This window comes from Orbicella franksi, chromosome 5 (assembly GCF_964199315.1).
Source record: "Orbicella franksi chromosome 5, jaOrbFran1.1, whole genome shotgun sequence".
In the NCBI taxonomy this organism is placed as follows: domain Eukaryota; kingdom Metazoa; phylum Cnidaria; class Anthozoa; order Scleractinia; family Merulinidae; genus Orbicella; species Orbicella franksi.
Window position 1 is genome coordinate 19,949,273 of NC_138149.1, and position 21,925 is coordinate 19,971,197.

Here is a 21,925-nt window from a genome sequence, read left to right on the forward strand (position 1 = left end):
CAATGATCAGACATCCTCTCTCTTTCTTCGATGCCAGCACGGGTATCCTTCGTGCGTCAGGAGGTGACTAAACACATGTTTCCTCTCATCACTGGCGGGATGTAAATCCAGGACCATGTACCCAAATGGACGTTCGGTCACTTTCTGATATGCGTCCATCATGTCTTGCCAACAAGTGGGAAAAGCTTGAAGCAGTAAATTCTTCATCCCTAATTGATCTCTTGGATTTTTCAAGGCTACGATGTAGTGGGCGTTCCTGGAAATACTCTTGGCATATTTCCCTGGTGGAAACATGTGTTGGCACAAGTACAACACGGTGATATTTTGATGATGAGAGTGTTTGGTGAATAATTCTAGCAACGCTTTGTCCTCACCTCCCTCTGCCATCAGATCGTCTAATACGAGTAATCCACCCTTCGGAAACCATGACTTGAGATGGTCTGACTCTGGAATCCCTTTGTGAAATTGCACACCAGCATCTTCCACGTCTTTAAATCCATCTTGCCACGCCCCGTAGCAATAATGAATTGTAGGGGGAGGGTTTACAAACAATTTTTCCAAGTGATCCAAGAGTAACGATTCGGTAAAACAAGTCTTGCCACAACCAGAAGGGCCCGCAATCAAAATACTGGAGGGTGTCTTGAACTGAAACGCTTCTCCCATTTCTATTCTACTAGGGATCCCATGGTGCTTTTCGGTATGAAATGTGACATTTGGGACATCTTCTCGTGTTTTTTCTTATCCACTGCTTTGACAACTATGTTTCTCGTGACGAATTCTACTGTCTGCACGAGAGAATAGTCTATGAAAATATTGACAATAAAGGGACATGACTCCTTGCTAGTTTGACTCAAAATGAATTGAGGCAGTTTAAACCTTATTTTTATACATGATTCATGATGGAGTTGATGAGTGTGGTGGAGGTGGTGGTGGCGGCAGCGGTGGTGATGGTGAATGTGGTAGTGGTGGTGTAGGTGGTGGATGTGGTGGTGGGGTGAATTTGGTGGATGTGGCGGTGGTGGTATAGGTGGTAATGGTGAATGTGGTGGATGTGGTGGTGGTGGTGGTAAATGTCATGGTGGATGTGGTGGTGGTGGTATAGGTGGTGGTGGTGCTAGATATGGTGGTGGTAAATGTGGTGGTGTTGGTGGTAAATGTGGTGGCGGTGGATGTGGTGATGATGAATGTGGTGGTGGTGGATGTGGTGATGGTGGTGGTGGATGCGGTGGTGGTGGTGTCGTAAACGATGGTATGAAAACAACAAGGAACAACTCGCCAGCAGCTAGAGAGCCTATTGTCAACAGAACAAGGAGCACATCAGAAATTACCGCAGTCAATACTGTAAAAACAACAGAGAACGAATCAATGAATATTGGAGAAGTTAACATGCCAAGAATAAGGAATGGGTCAGGCAAAGACTTTATGAGCAAAATCAAAGAAAACTAGGACAGAATATTGTGTGTTTTAGGGCCAGGGACCAAGAATCTGTGAAACTGGAAACAAGTTTAGTGCCCAACACTTTGTGGAATACCGATGGTCAAGGCTTAAAGAGTTAAAATTGTAATGAATTCTCTTTTGGAGTTCATGTTATTATTTTTATTATCATTATTCAATAACCATTGCAAAGACTCAGACTCTGTTTTAGTTTTTTATATTTTTTTTACGAGTTTTTTGAGTTACAATAAAAGTTACACATTACACCGAAGCTGTGTCTTCAGGGTAAATGGGGGATGAAAAAAATGACTGAAGAGTTAATCTGTTCATAATCACTTCATCCTCAGCATCATAGTGCATCCATGACAGGAACAATAACGTCGCCGATATGCAAAAACTTTCCACAGCAATAAGTATTCGCACTACATCGAGTCAAGGAGTCAATGACGAGGTCTTATATAGCAGACTAAGAGGGAGTACCCCCACATCCCTATTTTATCCCTTCAGCCGAGAAGGGAGTGGGACAAGTCTAGGATTAGTTCTCGATGAGGTCACTGTCCCACAATGCTTTGGAATGGGGAGTACCCCCTCACCCCTATTTTTACCCCTTCGACCGCAAAGGGAGTGGGGCAAGTCTAGGATTGGTTCCCAATGAGGTCACTGTCCCAGGATGCTTTGGAACAAATAGAAAGGTATATAAGTGTCATCCGAGACCTGTCACTTCACTCTACATCCTCAGATGTGTATTGAGCACTAACTTCTGTTTTTGTAATGGAAGAGATCATGGGAAAACAAGTAAGTTACTGGGATTTGTTACCCCTTGTTCAGTGATTAAAATAGTTTTTTCATTTTCAATTCTGTGTGATCATTGACTTTCGAGGGTACCCCCTTCCTTTTTTCATCTCTACCAAGAAATACCTTGGGGAGTGCCTCACTTATCGACACGCTTGGGGTTTACTGCTCTCGTTAAGAGAGGGGGACTGGGGAAGCCAACCACTGTAAGTACTTTAATTCATTCTGATTGGTTCTCGATGAAGTCATTGTTCCACGATGCTTTACACCACCCTATCTAAGCTGCAGTCAGACCCAAGTCTCTCAGTCTTCATCATGGCCACTTGCCAGACGGACCTCTGTTGCTTAGGATCACAGGACACTGTAAGTATCGAGTTTGAAGTTGCACGACATTTTTTGCGTGACCCTGGCGTGATTTGTGTCTCCATGGAAATCCATGAGACCGATCCCAGTCCTCCATCTAGGCTAGTGGGCTGTTTTCCAACATGGCTGACTTTCATAGGCTCTGCCATCTTGAATTCTTAATTCAGCTCCTGATTGGTCCGATTTTTCAAGGCGCCATCTTGGATTTGGAGAACAATATTTCTCGATGTCTCCTCTGATATCTTGTAGCTCATTCTTTGAATCTCTGATGTGGCTGTATGCTTCATAGACATCGATGTCTCGCTTTTGCAGCTTGATACTGAGTGGCTTCAGTATCAAAAGGCATTTCATCGTCGTAATCTGGGTGATGATAAATTCAAAATTGGATACTGCATGTAACAGGCTGTTTGCCGTGCTTTTACTGTCAGTGCCCCAATTCCGGGCAGTTTCCCGAGTTGATTTGCAAACAGCCGCTCATTTGACATACCTTCTAGTGCTCTTAGTATAGATGGCAAAAGCGCAAAGAAAACTTCATGTTCCTCATGCCTTTAAAATAAAATAAATAAAAGACTTTATTTAACCTGAAAGGCCAATCAGTGATCACCGGATCACTGGTATTAACTGGCGATCAGCATTTACATATAAAATACAGCTATTCATAAAATTGTACTTTAAATACTAAACATTTACATTAAAAATTACAACCATTCTGGAGATTATGTAAAAACAGGCATTTAAAAAGAAGAGCAACAACAACAAACAAACAAGCAAAAAATTGAACCTAATTTACGGTACATACATGATTGATACGGTCTTGATCCATAAAATGCTTAAAAATATGTTTTAAACTTAAAAAGAGTGTTTAATTCTCTGATCTCTCTTGGTAATCTGTTCCATTCTCATGCAGCGTCACACTTGAAAGTAGACTGACCCATTTTCATTTTAGTTGGTGTGACGTTTAAAAGTGTTGAGTCTTTAAGTATTTTTCCATGCAGATCAGACCTCTTAACAAGATATCCCTCTAAGTGGTGCGGACAGTGAACATTTCAACCCACCGTATTTGACACAAGCTGAGCAATGTTGTTTTGCTGGCCTCGAGGGTTTCTTTCTCAATTACAGCAAGCAAAAACTCGTTACGCTTCGGTAAATACCTAAAAAAATTGCAAACTTCATTCAGGAGTGAACGATTCTGAGGTTTAGACAGTGAGCTTTGCAGTGTATGTACATCAAGCCTTTGAAATTTTTTCGCGTATCAGTGCTTGTGTACCGTGCCCAGAGGATGACATATCAGACACTCCAGCGTACCCTCATCCTCGACAGTTTTTTATGTCTAAGTTCCACTGTGGTAGGGTATCCAGTATCAAGCTAGTGATCGCCTCCCTGGCTATCCTCTGCAGACTGTTGAATCCTAAAAATTCCTTGTGAATACATCCATCACTGTCAACAAAACATAGGACAAGTGATAGCCAATTTATGCACCGGTATAATATTGTAACCTGCAATAGAGCATGTGATGCCTTTTTAAATTAATTTTCTTTTGTTTTTCAAAAACGAAAATCTCATCTCGCGGAATTTCAAAAGGGGGCTTCCGATACTTTTTTCCTCTTGAAATAATATTCATTTTCCATAAGGTCGTAATACTAGCAATAATGATAAATATTGCATAAAACGTACAACAGTTTTTAAAGACATGTTTCGGCATGCTTATGCCATCTTCAGTTTAATAGAGTGACTAATGATACGTGACACAAGTTATATACTACAAAATATGAATAAATTATTTACAATATGCATTACAAAACAGTGGAAACGGAAATTACAGAGTTAAAAAGGTGTTGAAGTGATGTAACTGTTTGTTAAGGTCAGGTTTGTTCTTACTAATATAAAAGGCTTCTTTAAGTTTAAGATCAATAGAGCTATTCGCTGAGTCTAAGATGCGAAAACAAGAAGGTGTGTACATGCCCCTGCATGAAGAAAATTGAGAAAGATGTTTAAAAATATGCGAGTTTTTATCGCTTACTGTATGTTCTTTAATCCTGGTAGAAAAATGGCGACTGGTTTCACCAATATAACAGGAATTACATCCCGCACAAGTAAATTGATAAACTACCATGGATTTTAGAGCATCAGGAGTACGATCTTTAAAACTGAACATATTCTTGATTTTGAAAGAAGTAAAAACTAATTTGATATTAAGATCCGTTTCACAAAAACGTTTAAGTAATTGCCGTAGTTTGAGTTCCGTTATTCTAGAGTACTGGCCGATAAAAGGAAGCTTAAAATAGCGTATATTGTTTTCATCATTAACGTTGCGGCTTTTTTGATCAGAAGGCTTGTTAAGATACCGCTTGAAGGTTTTTTCAATGATGTGTGAAGGAAATGAGTTACGTTTTAGAGTGTCCGAAAGCTTGATCAAATCGTTTTCAAAACCGGAAGAAGTGTTGTTGATTTTATAAGTTCGGTCAATGAGAGTACGGACAAGGCCAATTTTATAGCGAAACGGAGTGAAACTAAAAAAATTTGTTAAGAGATCAGTGTAGGTTTTTTTATGAAAAACTGAAAAAACGCAGTCATGCGAAGAGTTGTCAATCAGAACATCCAAAAAGGAAAGTTTACCGTCTTTCTGTTTCTCGAAAGTAAATTTGATGTTGGGATGTTGAGAATTGATGAATTCAAAGAAAGACATGGCATCCCGCTCATTTTTAAAGACGCAAAAAGTATCGTCAACATAACGCCTATAGAGTAAGATGTCGGCCTTGTTAAAATTATTTAGCCATGTTTCTTCGTGAAATCCAAGAAATCCAAGAAAAAGATTAGCTAAAATAGGTGCTGATGATGAAAACAATATACGCTATTTTAAGCTTCCTTTTATCGGCCAGTACTCTAGAATAACGGAACTCAAACTACGGCAATTACTTAAACGTTTTTGTGAAACGGATCTTAATATCAAATTAGTTTTTACTTCTTTCAAAATCAAGAATATGTTCAGTTTTAAAGATCGTACTCCTGATGCTCTAAAATCCATGGTAGTTTATCAATTTACTTGTGCAGGATGTAATTCCTGTTATATTGGTGAAACCAGTCGCCATTTTTCTATCAGGATTAAAGAACATACAGTAAGCGATAAAAACTCGCATATTTTTAAACATCTTTCTCAATTTTCTTCATGCAGGGGCATGTACACACCTTCTTGTTTTCGCATCTTAGACTCAGCGAATAGCTCTATTGATCTTAAACTTAAAGAAGCCTTTTATATTAGTAAGAACAAACCTGACCTTAACAAACAGTTACATCACTTCAACACCTTTTTAACTCTGTAATTTCCGTTTCCACTGTTTTGTAATGCATATTGTAAATAATTTATTCATATTTTGTAGTATATAACTTGTGTCACGTATCATTAGTCACTCTATTAAACTGAAGATGGCATAAGCATGCCGAAACATGTCTTTAAAAACTGTTGTACGTTTTATGCAATATTCATTTTCATAACCCAAAAGGGGGGTTCCAGAACCCCTGGAACCCTTCCCTGGCTACACCCCTGGGGGAGCTGGGAAAGGTGTATGTGTACCCTAAAACATGTTATATCTACATCAGTTAGGAGTTAACATCACAGAGCTATATATTTGTTTCAAGTAACCCCTTGCTCTCCTTGTGGTACTATTCTCTTAAGAACAAAACCAATTTGCTCTAAACGTATGCGCAAATTAGTTAGCGTTCATGTCTTCTATACATTAGGTGGAGGATACATTTCATACGGGATAACACAGAAATGTTGAGTAGTTTTCCTTATGGTAGAACCCAACATGTAAGAGGCATGCGTTATAGCATCGTAAGTGTTATATACTATGTTTCCACGCGGCTTTTTATGTCATGTAATGTCAGGTACTAGGTGGCGCCACTTGTCCCTTTTTAGTGCAAAAGTTAAACATATCTTTTAGAATTACCCACAGGTCGGTTCAACAAATATCATCTGCTGTTTTCAAACTACAATAGTATGTTTGTCAGGGTTTACATAAAGAAGGCTTATTTATTTCTTTCCTTAACTGCGTCTGTAAGAGAGACCAAAAGTTCCCGAGCCGGTGGCTTTAATATTCTGCAAATTGTAAATTTGTGACAAAAGAAATTAGGAAAGTGCTCAAATATTGCTGCAGACTCCTTGGCACCTAATGAAAGCACAAATTAAATTTATCAGTCTTTGAGGAGACTCGTTCATCCATGCAGGATAATATCGGCAAAGTAGCACTGTTTACCTTCAATACTTCTCATTGAAACGCTTCCCAGTGGTATCAATTGATATCGTTGCGTATTAATTTTGAATTGTTTTATTGTTAATAACAAAGGTAGCAACAGAAAAAGAAAGTGTTATTCCGTGACTATCTGATAATTAAATTAGTTCTTGTTCATCTGTGATAAGAAAATTTGCATTTTGAGAAAAAACAAAATTGTTTCTCTTCCATTTCTTCATCAGATATTTAACTTTCTTTCATTTATCCCCCAAAACAAGCTCATCCTAAGTGTGTTTTGAAGAGAACAAGAGTTTCATGTTACATACCTTTGCAAGGGAAACAAAAGTATCAAGTTACAGAGTTGGTGCAAAGAGCTAAATTGTTACGTTTGTTCAATGTATTATTGAATTTAAAATGGATGAAAATCATTGTAAAACACCAGAGTAAAATTTAAAAGCTGTCATGACAAACAGTAATTGCACATAATTTTCGGACCTTGAATGAAAATACAACCTTGAAACGTACACACTGCTAAGGGTAAAAGCCCTAGCAGACTATCAAGGTAGATACTAACTGGAAGTGAACCGAGCAGGGGTGAGTACTTATGGGACTACCGTGTCAGAGCTATCAATTGCAGTCTGCACTATCTGAGATTGTCTCACTAGTTCTTGTCTTACCACTGTTTTCACTGCTTAATGACCTTTGAAATCAAAATGTTCTTTGTAATAGACTTAACAAATTAACGGCAATTTATGCATTGCTTGATTTCTAATAATGATAAACGTATATCAATTTCAAGAACTAGACACATCCTTTGGAAACATCATATGTAGCTCTAGGCGGTAGTTTTCCTATAGCTGTATAATTTAAGGTGTATAGCTGTGTAATTTAAGCTGTAGAAAAACTAACTTTTTACTTTTATGAGATAATCTGTGCCTCTATAATGATGTGGAAACAACAGTAGGCAAATCAAAGTGGCTATGAGCCACTCAACTTGGAAAATGGGTAGCCGTAAACAGTGGCAATTTTGATGCCACTGACTTGTGGTTTTAATCCATAGTTCAAGTTCAAGTTAAAGCCCACTGGCATTGTTAAGAAGTAGTGCAAAATGCAATGGTAAGAGAATACACGAGGAATACACGAGAAGTGACTTTCAATACCTTCTTTTTCGGCAGTCGAGCACGGTTAAAGCTCTACAAGCCAACACCTTAACTGAAAATAACAAAATTACAAACACGGGAATGAACATAAAATAACTAACAATGACCGAACATGAAGAATGCAGAAAAGCGACAAAGCGAAATAAACGAAGAAACTTACAAGACAAATGTGATGAACCAAAGACGAACTGAAAACCAGAGACGCTCACAGAACCCAATGACGCTACTAACTGAAATAAATTACACGCAAACTGAACTTATAGAGTATGCAATTGAACATAACATATACAAAGGGGCACAAAACAAAGGAAACTAATTACGCGAAACTTAGCACCAAACGCGAAGCTAGAAGCACGGACAAATGTCACAAATTCTGGTGCCTACAGAGCTATTTACATACTAATTAGCTTCTATACATATAAAAATGTTTTTGCAAAAATCTATTCAATGTAGATCATTTCTGCAGTAAGATATTGAGTACTTGCATCAAAATTCAAAGAATAACTAACTTGACATGGTGCAAGTGACTGTAAAAGAGCCTTAGACGACAGATGTTCAAAACCCAGGGGGAGACTCCTATATGAAGAGGTCAGGGATGCTTGTCATCTCAGGTATAATCAAGGACTCTGGTAACACTTATAGGGTGTTGATGATGAAACATCACCATTTGTAGCTGTCAAAGTATCCTTTAGGGTGCTTTTGAAGAAATAGTGATAAAAGAAATGTTCTCATTTAATTTCTGTTTTGATTTAAGGCTTGATTTCTGCTGATATCTCAAGTATGTTAGGCGGATCTACAAGTGCGTGCAAGATCCTTTTTTGAACAATGGCTAGTAATCGAACCTATTCTGTTTTAAGTGTTATCTTTTAGGGGTCTAATGAAGCTTGAGCAACTCCCATGTTAGCCTCCTTTAGGAGTTAAATTCAAATTTTCTGACGAGCATCCCTGACCTTTCCACCCCCCCACCCTGCCCCAGGTTCCAAATGTCTAACAAGAAGTGACCCAGTAAAGGAGTGATGGAGTGAAATCATTCCACCACTACAACTGGGCGACTATGAAAACAACTTGGAAAATAATATTTTCAAAGTCGAAAATTTGCATTTCCTTCGGGTTTATCTCTATTACATGTATTTTCATATGTTAGGTTGACTCCAGATTATATGCAGTCAAATAAGAGTACAATGAGTGGTTCCAAACAGAAAGTGGGAACTTATTTAGCTTCACTTAATGGCAGCAATAAGGCTTATACTTATAACGCTGTGTAATAATAAATGGGAGAAAGATATAAAGATTGTGTTCATGAAAAATAGGGAATTGGATACGAGCATTCTCCAAAATAGATTTTTTCCATCCAAATGTGTGTTGTTGTCCTTCTGTTGAGAATGCAATAGTTTATAGCACTATTTGAAACAATTCGTCTAGAAAGGAATGTTCATTTAACAAGGGATACATTCTAAACTAGAAGGTTAAACTAGTGATTTTTCCATACCGTACAGGGCTTAAGACTAACTTTTCAGCTTGCTAGCCCAGTGGGTAGTGACTGGTTTGATTCACTAGCCAAAACAAATTTTCACTAGCCAGACGCAGACATTTGCAAACATAGGCATCAATGTTATAATTATAGGCATTGCTCAACAATGACAACTGAAGTTTTTGCTTCCGTGAGAAATTCCCACAGAATTTTGCAACTTGCCCCCGAAAAACATTCCTTCGTCTCAAAATCCCGATTCACTATTTCTCATGAACACAACAATTCGTTCCATCTTAACTGTGGGCACAAGAGTTAAATTTTTCCGTTTTTGGTTGCCTTTTCTTTTTTGTTTTGTCCATGTTGTTAAGGTTAATTTTTGCATACCTTTTTTGGTGCAGTTTTTAAATGCAAATTAGTTTTTTCACGTCGTGTTATGTAATCGTCTATTGTTTATCATGTAATCTCATTAAGTTTATTCTTTTAGTTCAAAATTCCGTTTAAAAGCGTTGTAGTTTTTTAGTTGTATTCAGTCGTTGTCAGTTCCGGAGTGCCGTGCAGATCTTGTAAGTAATCTCGTTTTACCTTTCTATTTTTTGCTGTTTTTCGTATTGTTGTATTTTTGGTTTATTTAAGTTTAAGTTTGTATTCATTAATTTCTGTATTTGTTATTTTTTGGTTTTAAGTGTATCGTTAGAATGGAAGATGAATTCGAACCACACAGGAGTGTTATTTACATGCATTCAAAGATCTGATGGATGCCATGTTGTCCAGAATTGAAAGTCTAAGAAGACGCCAAGTCCATTCAGAAGATGCCCTCGACAGTATGCGCCTGAAGAATTCGCGTTTAGGTTATTTGTCTAGAGTTATGACATTGTGCCGTGCTACCGAAGTTTTACTGAATGACTCTAAAAATGTTAATGAAGTCTCAAAGAAGTTATTGGAAATCGAGGAAGCTTTCTCTTGCTTTGAAAAGGCCCACTATGACTACGTCGCGACTGTCGGCTGGAGATCTGGAGGAATGGGAATGTCAAGCTCATTACTTTAACGAACATTTTCATTGCAAAATGGAGACGGTTGCGGGAATCCAAAGATGGATTGAAAACGCTAGAGAAATCACCGCACCTACCGCCGCGGAAGCGCCTCCTAATTTAAGGGACATTTTTGAAGATGTGAAGCCATTTAGTGAACGAGTTAATGTTGGAGCAGCAAATGTCCCTGAGCAGGAACATTCTGATCCTCGAGTCGAACAGAAAATTGGTGCTCAAAACGCTCAGTTGCGGCTGAATCCTAATGCACAGGAGTTTACGAGTTGGTCAGTAGGTCCCACTGTACCCGTTGCACATCCAGGAGCCACTAATCCTACCTTGCCTGGAGGAATTATGGGTAAGATGGCATTAACTATAAAACAGGTATTTGCATTGCCGAAAAAGGAATTGACTGTGTTCGATGGTGATCCTCTCAAGTATTGGAACTTTATCAAATCATTTGAAAATAGCATCGTGAGCAATGAGGCCGGTGAAAGTGAAAAACTCATGTATTTCCTTCAGTATACATCTGGAGTGGCAAAGGACACGATCAAGTGTTGTTTAGTCATGGATTCATCCCAGGGATACCGAAAGGTGAGAGAGCTGTTGGAAGAACAATTCGGACACCCCTTCACAATTGCCTCGAAATACATAGCCAAGTTAACAGAAGGACCACCGCTTAAACCATGGGATTGCGCAGGACTACTTGCATTTGCGGACAGATTGAAAGAATGTGAACACACTTTGGAATCCATTGGATATCTGGAGGAGATTAACAGTGCAGACAACTTAAGAAGAATTGTCCAGAGACTGCCGTTCCAAAAAGTGCTTGTGAAATCCAAGGATGCAGAAGAAGACATCATACCTTGCTTCACCCACCGTCTCCACAACAAACGGTCGAAGGTGAAGACAGAGTGGCTGATCAAGAAATTCAGGTTAACAGCAGTACTCCATTACAAAGTGGACAGGCTAACAGTACCTCAGCTGGAGGAGGAAAGGTGTGCCTGAGAATAGTTCCTGTAAAAGTACGATGTCATTACGAAGCAAGCGAGATCGTGGAAACCTACGCCCTTCTAGACAGTGGCTCAGACATCCCCTTGTGTGACAAGAGCTTGGCCACGGAGCTTTCACTTGACGGCCCAAGAGAGAGAAGACAGCCCAAGAATTGGCTATGAATTCAGCCTAACTGTGGAGCCACTGGATGGAACTGACAAAGTAGACGTTGCAAGACTATGGACAGTTGATAAACTGAATGCTTCTAGCTGCAGTATCCCATCAGAGCAAGATGCAAGACAGTGGCCTCACCTGCGGGACATCAAGCTACCAAGTATTAGTGAGAAAGAAGTCCAATTGATCATAGGCACCAACGTTCCTGATGCACTCTGGGTGTTAGAAGAAAGACACAGTAACAGAGGAGAGCCATACACCATATGTACACCTCTTGGTTGGACACTCATGGGCCCAATGGAAAGGAGCATCGGCGAAGATTGTCATCTGAATGTTAACCTCGTTCGTTCAGCTGAGGCCTTGAGAGAAGATGATGATTGTCTCATGCACCAGCTTGAAAGGTTCTGGGCAGCAGAGAACTCTGGTGTGATCCCTGAATCCAAGGTTAGCATGTCAGTGGAGGACAAGGAAGCCCTTGCAATCATGAAACAATCTGTGAAACTTGAAGATGGTCATTATCAAATTGCACTCCCTTGGAAACAGTACCCGCCATTCCTGCCTTACAACCGTTTCATGGCTGAATGCAGACTGCAAACACTCAAGAATGGGCTCCTGCTAGATAGCGAGCTCCTTGAAAATTACAAAGCCACCATGGAACAATATCTTTCCAAGGGTCATGCAAGAAGAGTGCCACTTAACGAAATCAACGTACAAGACTAGCCACTGTGGTACCTTCCCCATCACCCAGTGCTGAACAGACCTGGAAAGACACGAGTGGATTTTGATTGTGCCGCAAAACACAAGGGAACGTCTCTGAATGATCAGCTCCTTACCGGTCCAGATTTGACCAATTCTGTCATTGGTGTGCTGATGAGATTTTGTGAAGAACAAGTTGCATTGTCTGCTGATATCGAGTGTATGTTCCATCAGATCCGAGTAGCACCAGATGACCGTGATGCATTCAGATTCCTCTGCTGGCCGGAGGGAGACTTGACCCAACAACCAATTGACCATTGTATGGAGGTTCGTTTGTTTAGCGCAACATCGTCTCCAAGTTGTTCCAGCTTTGCACTAAGAAGGACAGCAGAAGACAACAAAGATGAATTCTCAGAGAATGTAGTCAGGACTGTCAAAAGGAACTTTTATGTCAATGACTGTCTTAAATCGGTTAAATCAGTTGAAAATGCTGTCGAAGTTGTGGACCGGCTCTGAGAAATCCTCTCCAAAGGCGGGTTTCGACTCACCAAGAGGTCATGCAACAGATCCAAAGTTCTGGATACAATTCCGGAAGTCGAAAAAGCTCTATCAGTGGTGGACCTGGACCTAGACAAGGATAAGCTACCAATGCAGCATACGTTGGGGCTCCACTGGGATATGGAGAGTGACAAGTTCATGTTCAAGGTTGCTCTTAAAGACAGACCAAAACCCACCGTGGTATACTATCCTTGACCAGTTCTGTTTATGATCCACTTGGGTTCATTCCGCCAGTCGCCCTCCCAGCTAAGAAATTGTTACAAGATCTCTGCAGAGAGAAACGCAGATGGGACGATCCAATCAGCGACGGCGATGGTGAAAGGTGGGAGAAATGGAAGAGTCAGTTGGCCAATCTTTCCATGATAACAGTAAACAGATGCATTAGACCTGCCTGTTTTGGAGACTTGAAAACTGCTGAGTTGCACAACTTTGCAGACGTTTCACAAGTTGCATATGGAGCAGTCTCGTATCTCAGATTGGTGGATGTCGAAGAAAGGATCCATTGCACGTTTCTAATTGGGAAGTCTCGCCTTGCTTCTCTGAGACCAATGACTGCGCCAAGATTGGAACTGTCAGCTGCAGTTTTATTCGTTCAGTTAGACCAGTCCATAAGAGAAGAGCTGGACATTCCGATTAGCCAATTAACATTTTGGTCTGACTCCACCTGTGCGTTGCAGTACATCAGAAATCAGTCACAGCATTTCCATACATTTGTTGCAAACCGGTTGTCAGTTATACATGAGAATTCAGCACCCCATCAGTGGAGGCATGTTAGTTCTGAACACAACCCAGCGGATGAAGTTTCCAGAGGTCTTACAGTGGACAAAATGAGCGCAAGTAGCAAGTGGCTGAGCGGTCCCGAATTTTTGAAGAAGAGGGAAGAGTTTTGGTCTTGTGATCCTACAATTTGCCAACCAGAACTATCAGAGATGATCCAGAGATCAAATGTTAAACTCAGCTCTACAACCAGTCGTCGTCTCGTCATCAAGGCGAAGAAGTTCTTTCCAAGTTGATAGAGTGCTACTCATCTTGGGACAGATTAAGAAGAGATGTGGCCTGGCTATTGAGATTCAAAATGTGGTTTATAGAAAGATATCGTGGTGGTTCCACTAACTTCAGATCTCAGTGCTGTTTCGAAAGGGGACCTGTCCTGTCCATTGAAGAAGTTCAGTTTGCAGAAAGGGAAGTTATCAAGCATGTACAAAGGCTGTCATTTCCAGACGTCATTAGAACCATACAAAGAATCAGTTCATCAAAGCCTTCGTGCTAAGTAACTTCCGAGTTAAAGAACCAAAAGATGCCAGCTTACATGCACAAACTGCATCCATTATTGGACGACGTTGGAATCCTAAGAGTTGGAGGGCGACTGGAAAATGCCTTAATCACGTATGAGGCTAAACATCCAATTATTGTTCCCTATCATCACCACCCTACGGATTTGATCATCTCTCAACATCACCAGAAAACTGGCCATCTTGGGCAAGAGTATGTACTGTCCAATTTGCATCAGTTCTATTGGATAATCAAGGGATGTTCAGCTGTGTAGAGAGTGATTAGTAGCTGTTTCCAGTGTAAGAAACTTGGTGCAGTGCGTGGAGAGCAGTTGATGGCTGACCGCCCAAAGGAAAGACTGATGTCAGGAGATCTGCCATTCACCAATGTAGGCGTGGACTACTTTGGACCATTTTATGTACGTCAAGGTTGCTCGAATGTGAAACGCTATGGATGCCTATTTACTTGCTTGGTTATCAGGGCTGTTCATATAGAAGTCGTAAACTCATTTGATACTGATTCCGTCTTAAATGCATTGGGAAGATTCATCAATTGAAAGGCCGCGTGCAAGAATGTCCCCTAGATTTTTTGGCCATTTTGAAAGTGTTCAAAAATAGCTGAATTTTGGCATGTAGGCTTCGTTGTACCTGAGAAACATTGCTCTGAATTTTTTTTGGCTGGGGCGCTCTTCGTTTTCGAGAAATAACGTATGCAAAAAGCTCAGTTTTCCAAGCAGCATCTTTTGGAGATCTTTTGTTGAACAAAAAACAAAAGAAACCTTATTATTTTGTTGAACAGCAAACAGGCAGACTGTTTATAGTGTATTCCACTGAATCTTAGCTGTCTTAAAGTCAAAGGAAAATAGTATATAGAGCGGAAATCTGGGAACAGATTGTTTACATCGGTTATTGTGACGTAAACACAACACATGAATCGATCGAGCGGCAAACGAAATACCATCGAAAGAAAAAGAGATGTGCCGCATTAGAGCTCTGTCAACTAATATCTTAAGCATTGTGTTAAAGTACCTTGTGTGCCTGCCTGGTGGTTGAGAGGCATCATAAAGCCTCGATAAACCCGTAAGTCATCAGCACGTTTTAAAGAATCAAAATGTGTTTTGAAACTTCAAAGGTAGCTGATATACCGTAATCGTGTTATCAGCATTCAAAGTCAGATCGAGCCAGGCAGCAAAGTCCAAGAGCAGTTCTTGCCCAAGAAAAATACCCTCTCGTGAGTTTTGGCCCATTTGCCAAGCGTTGCTAGTGTCAAAGTTTGGAAAGCGAGAACTGGTTTTTGAGTGATAAAATTTGTCTTGTATCGACCGCCATGTTTTCCCGCGCACGAGGTGTAAAGACCCTTCCCGGCATGCATTGCGATCACGTTCTGCTTGCGTTTCTCGAACTGGTAACTAGATTTTTTCGGCTTTTTTCATTTAAAGATAATAATGGCCAACAAGTAGCGATCGATTGTAACATAGATCTGTGATCCAGGTTGCGTTGATTTTATTTCATATCGGCATGATTTGTAGTGTTTTGAACTTCTGGGATCAGCAGACATGCAGATGTATGGAGACCCGTACGTTGCGCAGAAGGGTTAATTTGTTAATCTGTTAGGCGGTGCGTGACATAAAGCTACGATCGCGTTTGTCGAAAAATGTGTATTTATCTCGTGATTTTTAGCCATTTAAGACGTTGCTGTATTTGGAAAAGTGCTTATTTGATGTTTATTTGTTCAGTGCAGATAATCATTGTCCCAGATAACCAAAGTAAGTTCCAGATGTTAACACTATTTTCCGGCCGCCATATTTTACCTATTTAAACCTGAAATCAACATTTTTGAGCTTAGACATTGCGTGAAATTAACATTTTGCTGTTTTCTAAGTGAAATCAACATCTTTTCCGTCACGCGTTACGTGAAATCAACATTTTTACCTATTTAGACCTGAAATTAACAATTTTTTGCTTATAAGTTGCGTGAAATTAACATTTTGCTGTTTTCTAAGTGCAATCAACATCCTTGCCGTCACGCGTTAACGTGAAATCAGCATTTTTACCTATTTAGACCTGAGATCAACAATTTTTAGCTTATAAGTTACGTGAAATTAACATTTTGCTGTTTTCTAAGTGAAATCAACATCCTTGCCGTCACGCGTTAACGTGAAATCAGCATTTTTACCTATTTAGACCTGAAATCAACATTTTTGAGCTTATACGCTGCGTGAAATTAACATTTTGCTGTTTTCTAAGTGAAATCAACATCCTTGCCGTCACGCGTTAACGTGAAATCAGCATTTTTACCTATTTAGACCTGAAATCAACATTTTTGAGCTTATACGCTGCGTGAAATTAACATTTTGCTGTTTTCTAGTGAAATCAACATCCTTGCCGTCACGCATTAACGTGAAATCAGCATTTTTACCTATTTAGACCTGAAATCAACATTTTTGAGTTTATACACTGCGTAAAATTAACATTTTAACATTAAGTGAAATCAACATCCCTACCGTCACGGGCTAACATGAAATCAACATTTAAACCTTTTTTGACCTAAAATGGACATTTTTGAGCTTTTGCGTTGCGTAAAATTGACATTTTGCTGCTTTCTAAGAGAAATCAACATCCTTGCCGTCGCGCGTTAACATGAGTCAACATTTTAAGCACTTTTGACCTGAAATCAACAAATTTGAGCTTATAAATGCTGCGTGAAATTGACATTTTGCTGGTTTCTAAGTAAAATCAAAGTCCTTGCGGTCGCGGCGGGCCGATCCTTTGTTATAATAAACCGAGGTGAGGCTTCAACTTATAACAAAGGCTTGGCTTGGCTATTATAACAAAGGATCGGCTCTGTTTATCATAACAAAGGCCCAGCTTCGTTTATTTGAAGGACTCGGCGGGAAAAGGGCGTCAGGTATTTTAATCAAAGGTGAACTTTGTCGAAAATGCTCCAAATTTCGCATGCAGTTTCGTTCAGGTATGTTAAGCAATGTCCTGAAGTTTTCGCCCTAAAGTTCGCTTCGTTCTCAAGATATTGCGTATGCAATAAACCACTCGGTTTTTCCAACCTGTGTGCCTTTTTTGCATACGTTATTTCTCGAGAACGAAAAGCAACCCAGCGAAAAAAACTTCAGAGCAATGTTTCTCAGGTGAAATGAAGCCCACATGCCAAAATTCAGCTAGTTTTAAGCACTTTCAAAAATGGCCGAAAAATCTAGGGGACGTTTTTGCACACAGCCTTTCAATTTACGAGGATGTCCAACTACCATTTATAGTTACAACGGGACAAACTTCCAAGCTGGAGAGAGGGAGTTACACAAGTTCTTGAGCGACTGGAATCAAGAATTAATCCACAAGTTTCTTCATCAGAAGAATATCACGTGGAAATTTAATCCACCTGTAGCCTCTCACATGGGTGGTACCTGGGAGCGCACAATCAGATCCGTTCACAAGATCCTGAGAGCTTTGCTAGGACAACAACTTGTCTCTGACAAAATGCTCTGAACATTGATGAGTGAAGTTGAATGGATCTTAAATGGCAGACCATTGACTCCAGTCAGTAGCGACCCAAAGGACCTGAACCCCCTAACACCAAACCATCTGTTGTTGTTAGGAGCCAACCCAAATTTGCCACCTGGAGTCTTCAGCAAAAAAGAAATGTACAGCAAGCAATGTTGGCATCAAGTCGAGTACATGGCCGATATATTCTGGAGGCGCTGGTTGAAGGAGTACTTGCCGACCCTTCAAGAGAGAGCGAAGTGGACCAAACCTCGCCATTGCTTAGCGACCGGAGATCTAGTTGTGATTGTAGACGACAACGTCCATCGAGGAAAATGGCCGTTAGGCAGAGTAACTGAAGTTTTCATGGGAAAAGATGGAAATGTCCGATCAGCCAAGGTGAAAACTGCCACCACAATTCTTATAAGGCCAATAACCAAACTGTGCTTCTTAGAAGGAGAGAAAAAAGCTTAAATGAAGAGACTGAATTTATCAGGAAATTCACAGTGTGAAGAATGATCAAGAGGACTTACTCTCATGTCTGAGTATAGTTACACTATAGTAATGAACTGTAGACTTTACTAGTCCATTAGGGGGGCTATGTAGCCACAAGAGTTAAATTTTTTCGTTTTTGGTCGCCTTTTCTTTTTCGTTTTGTCTTTGTTGTTAAGGTTAATTTTTGGGTACCTTTTTTGGTGCAGTTTTTAAATGCAAATTAGTTTTTTCATGTCGTGTTATGTAATCATCTATTGTTTATCACATACCCTTGTTAAGTTTATTCTTTTAGTTCAAAATTTCGTTCAAAAGCATTGTAGTTTTTTAGTTGTATTCAGTCATTGTCAGTTCCGGAGTGCCGTACAGATCTTGTAAGTAATCTCGTTTTACCTTTCTATTTTTTTGCTGTTTTCCGTATTATTGTATTTTCAGTTTATTTAAGTTTAAGTTCGTATTCATTTATTTCTGTATTTGCTATTTTTTGGTTTTAAGTGAATCGTTAGAATTAAAGACGAATTTGAAACGTTCAGGAGTGTTATTTACATTAACTTTATTTACAAGTTGCAAACATAGGCATAGATATTATATAGGCATCATTTAAATTTTCGAACAACTGCAAATTTTTTAATTTTTTGAGAGTGAACGTGACCTCCAGATGCTGCGTGCGTGAAACATGATCCCTAGAGTTCTGCATGATTTCACACATGACTTATCATTAGCGGCAAGCAGTTTGTTTGTTGTTCATCACTTTTTACTAAGGGAAAAAAACAAACAAGAAAGTCAATCATTATTTCACATTTTAGTAATTTAAAGTTCTTGTTTGGACCAATAAATTATATATGGTATTCATTACAGCCAATGTTTTAAATTCTGCATGCTTTGACTCAATTTCATTTTGTGAAAAATTTGAAATTAACTTTTAACTGGTTTCCTCTGGGTCTCCAGTGCTCACAAATTTTCATTTTCAGTAGCCAAAATGGCTAGTGAAGTGCAAAAACCACTAGCCAAAATAGAATTTTTACTAGTCTGTGTCTAGTTGGCTACCATTAGTCTCGAGCCCTGCCAAAGATGAGAAAGCCCATTTTAAACTTCTCCACAGTGTCCCATAGTGCAGTTTTGTTTTACATGTATCCAGTGGGTATTCAAGGAGACCTTTGATTCAGACCTTGTTGCAACCTGAACAACAAAATCATTGCTTCTTGAAGCCATATTGGTCAAGTCTTCTTGACACTTATTCCTACCATTTCAAACTCTCTGAAGATGTGTTTTGGTTCTAACTACAGAATTTTAATGTCTAGTAGAAAACCATGACACATGATGCCATGTTTGTTTTGGATGCTGCAATCAAAAAATATCTTTCTACTACCTCCTAGAATATGCAAATGCATAAACAAAGTAAGTACCAAAAAATATCTGGTGAGTGGAAAAGAGGCAATTTCTTAGTATTTTCAAAGGGCCACTTGCCTCACCATCCCTGTGAGGAAGTTCACATGCGTCCCTGCCCACCCCTTAATGAAACTTTAAAATAATGTTGTAATTCCTTTCATTTCAAGAACTTGAAAATAGCAAATTCAGTTTTTATGGTTGAAGTCTCAAATCTATTAAAATTTAGGATTGAAATGAAAAATTTGCTGTGATTATCTTAAACTTGTGAATCTCTTTGCATTCGCAAACCAAATTGCACAGTAAAGTTTGGACACCATCTTTCAACAGAGATTATAACATAGCTAGCAACACTGTGCTCATAGAATATATAACTGTGCAACACAATCCAATGGACTGCACACTTATGTCATGAGCAAAGTTAGCATTGGGAATATTAAATTTAACAAGAATTGTTTTATGCACAGCTAATATTAAAGTATGATTAATTATTGATTCATGCCTTTATATTAGCTGTGCATCTTGGAGTTATGATCCACCTAATGGAAAGCTTGGAGAACACTCAAGAAGCAAGAGTTGTGTTGTACCTTGAGTAACTCTTAGCTTCTTTTAAGCTCTCCAAACCTCCAACATGCATTGTAACTCAGTAATGCATGCCTGAATCAATTTCTAATCAATGACTTTTTAATTGTGTAGTATTAAATCTTTTTTTCAGCTCAGAGTAACATGCAAGTTAATTTTTCTGTGTTAATTTTTCAGCCCAGGGTAAAGGTATTTTTCTTATCAATAGACTGTCACAGCTGAAGAAGTGGTCTAAAGACAGTAGAGGAACACCGTAAGTGGTCATTTTGACAGTGTATTTCAATTGAGCTGGGTTGAATAAAGGCTGGTTTCCATATAATCAAATGTTGTGATCACTGTGATGGCTATGATCACTGCAAAACAAGTTCAGGGATCACTGTGATCATATGGAAACCACTCTGCAGTGATTGCATTGATCACTGAGATAGACTTAAGTTCTAGCTTCACAGTGGTAGTGATCATAGCAATCGTATGACTTTTTCTGTGATTGTAGCAATTATTGATCATATTGAAACCAGCCCTAATGCAGGACTGGAAATAATGGCCCACCATTCCATTATGTCTGGCCTGATTGGCCGGGATTTGACCAGTTAAATTTTTAAATTTTTGTCTTCCGAGTCATATTCAACCATGTTGAAATATGAAACTTAAGTTTCAATGCTGTTACAAGTTTACTATCAATATACACAAAGCTGTATATCAGAACTTTGATATTAAATAACATGAACTAGTAGAACTGTTTGTTGACAATTTGCATATATGTAAACTTGTGGTCTCAGATTAAAAATACTATGAATTCCTTTAATTAGTAATTAGTGCAGAGTGCACTATTGGGATGGTTTAGGGGGCTGCTGTTCACTAAGGCACTAACACCATAAGGTGTGAACTTAAATGTTTTAGTGTGGTTCAGTATGTTAAACTAACTGCAGTTGTCCTTCTTGATCTAAGCAAAGCTTTCGACAGTATTGACCATCAAATACTTCTCACTAAGTTACAGGACATTGGTGCATCCAGATCTGCAATAGAATGGTTTGGAAGTTACTTAACCTCACAATACCAATTTGGGTGAATAAATACAACTCTAATCAATAAATTTTTAGAAACGGATTTCACTAAAAAAGTTAACGTTAAAAAGCAACAACATTTCAACGGCTCGGCGGTTATTTTCAAGTTGAAAAGAAATATATACAATCACTAGTTCGTATAGTGTGATCGTCCGGGTGAGTGTAGTTCTGAAAAGAACTGTTGTTGGTGACTGACGTTTCGACAACCTGAGCGGAAGTCATCTTCAGAGTCAAGTGAATAGTGTTTGTCAGTCGATGATGTTATAAGTCTGGTCCGTTGAACGTGATTGGTCAGTATAGCCATGATGGTATTGGCTGAAAGACTCGTGTAAAGTTTGTCATCAGCCATTGGTGGGTTTCAATCCGTCTATTGTTAGTCAAGTAGGTCGGTTTTTGGTCCGTGTATTGTTAAGTCGGTCTGTTAGAAGTCCGTTTGTCGGTTTTGTTTCTGTCGTGGATAAGTCGTTTGTAAGGCGCTGGTAGTTGTTGACATCTGTTAAGAGGCATTCATTCTAGGTTAGTGTACCAGCTTTCCAGAGTCAGTCGTTGAAAATAGTTTGTACTGTAGGTTAAGCACTGAGCAGAGTCCCAGTCAATGTTGTGGTTTGTCAGTTGATGATGTACAGCAATGTGATTGTTGGCATCACCATTTCTCGTGGCTCATTTGTCTTCAGTCAGTGTCGTGTTAAGGTTTCTGCCAGTCTCACCAATGTAGGAAGCCTGGCAGTCGGAGCATTTGATCT

General features: G+C 39.3%; 3 protein-coding genes across 6 annotated transcripts in view; 2 read left to right on the forward strand and 1 right to left on the reverse strand.

Annotated features, from left to right (window-relative positions):
- Window positions 1–21,925, forward strand: part of LOC145487524 (polyglutamylase complex subunit TTLL1-like) — a 104,507-nt gene that overhangs the window by 41,389 nt on the left and 41,193 nt on the right. For all 4 annotated transcript variants that reach the window (XM_081466345.1, XM_081466344.1, XM_081466346.1 and 1 more), the window contains one exon: window positions 20,296–20,371. In XM_081466345.1, the coding sequence (XP_081322471.1) occupies window positions 20,296–20,371 (76 nt within the window). The remainder of the gene's footprint in view (window positions 1–20,295; window positions 20,372–21,925) is intronic.
- On the reverse strand, window positions 2–663 carry LOC145487558 (uncharacterized). The gene has a single exon (XM_081466386.1). It carries the CDS (start codon window positions 661–663, stop codon window positions 7–9), a length of 657 nt encoding a protein of 218 aa, XP_081322512.1. The 3' UTR covers window positions 2–6.
- On the forward strand, window positions 10,349–11,482 carry LOC145487529 (uncharacterized). The gene has a single exon (XM_081466351.1). It carries the CDS (start codon window positions 10,349–10,351, stop codon window positions 11,480–11,482), a length of 1,134 nt encoding a protein of 377 aa, XP_081322477.1.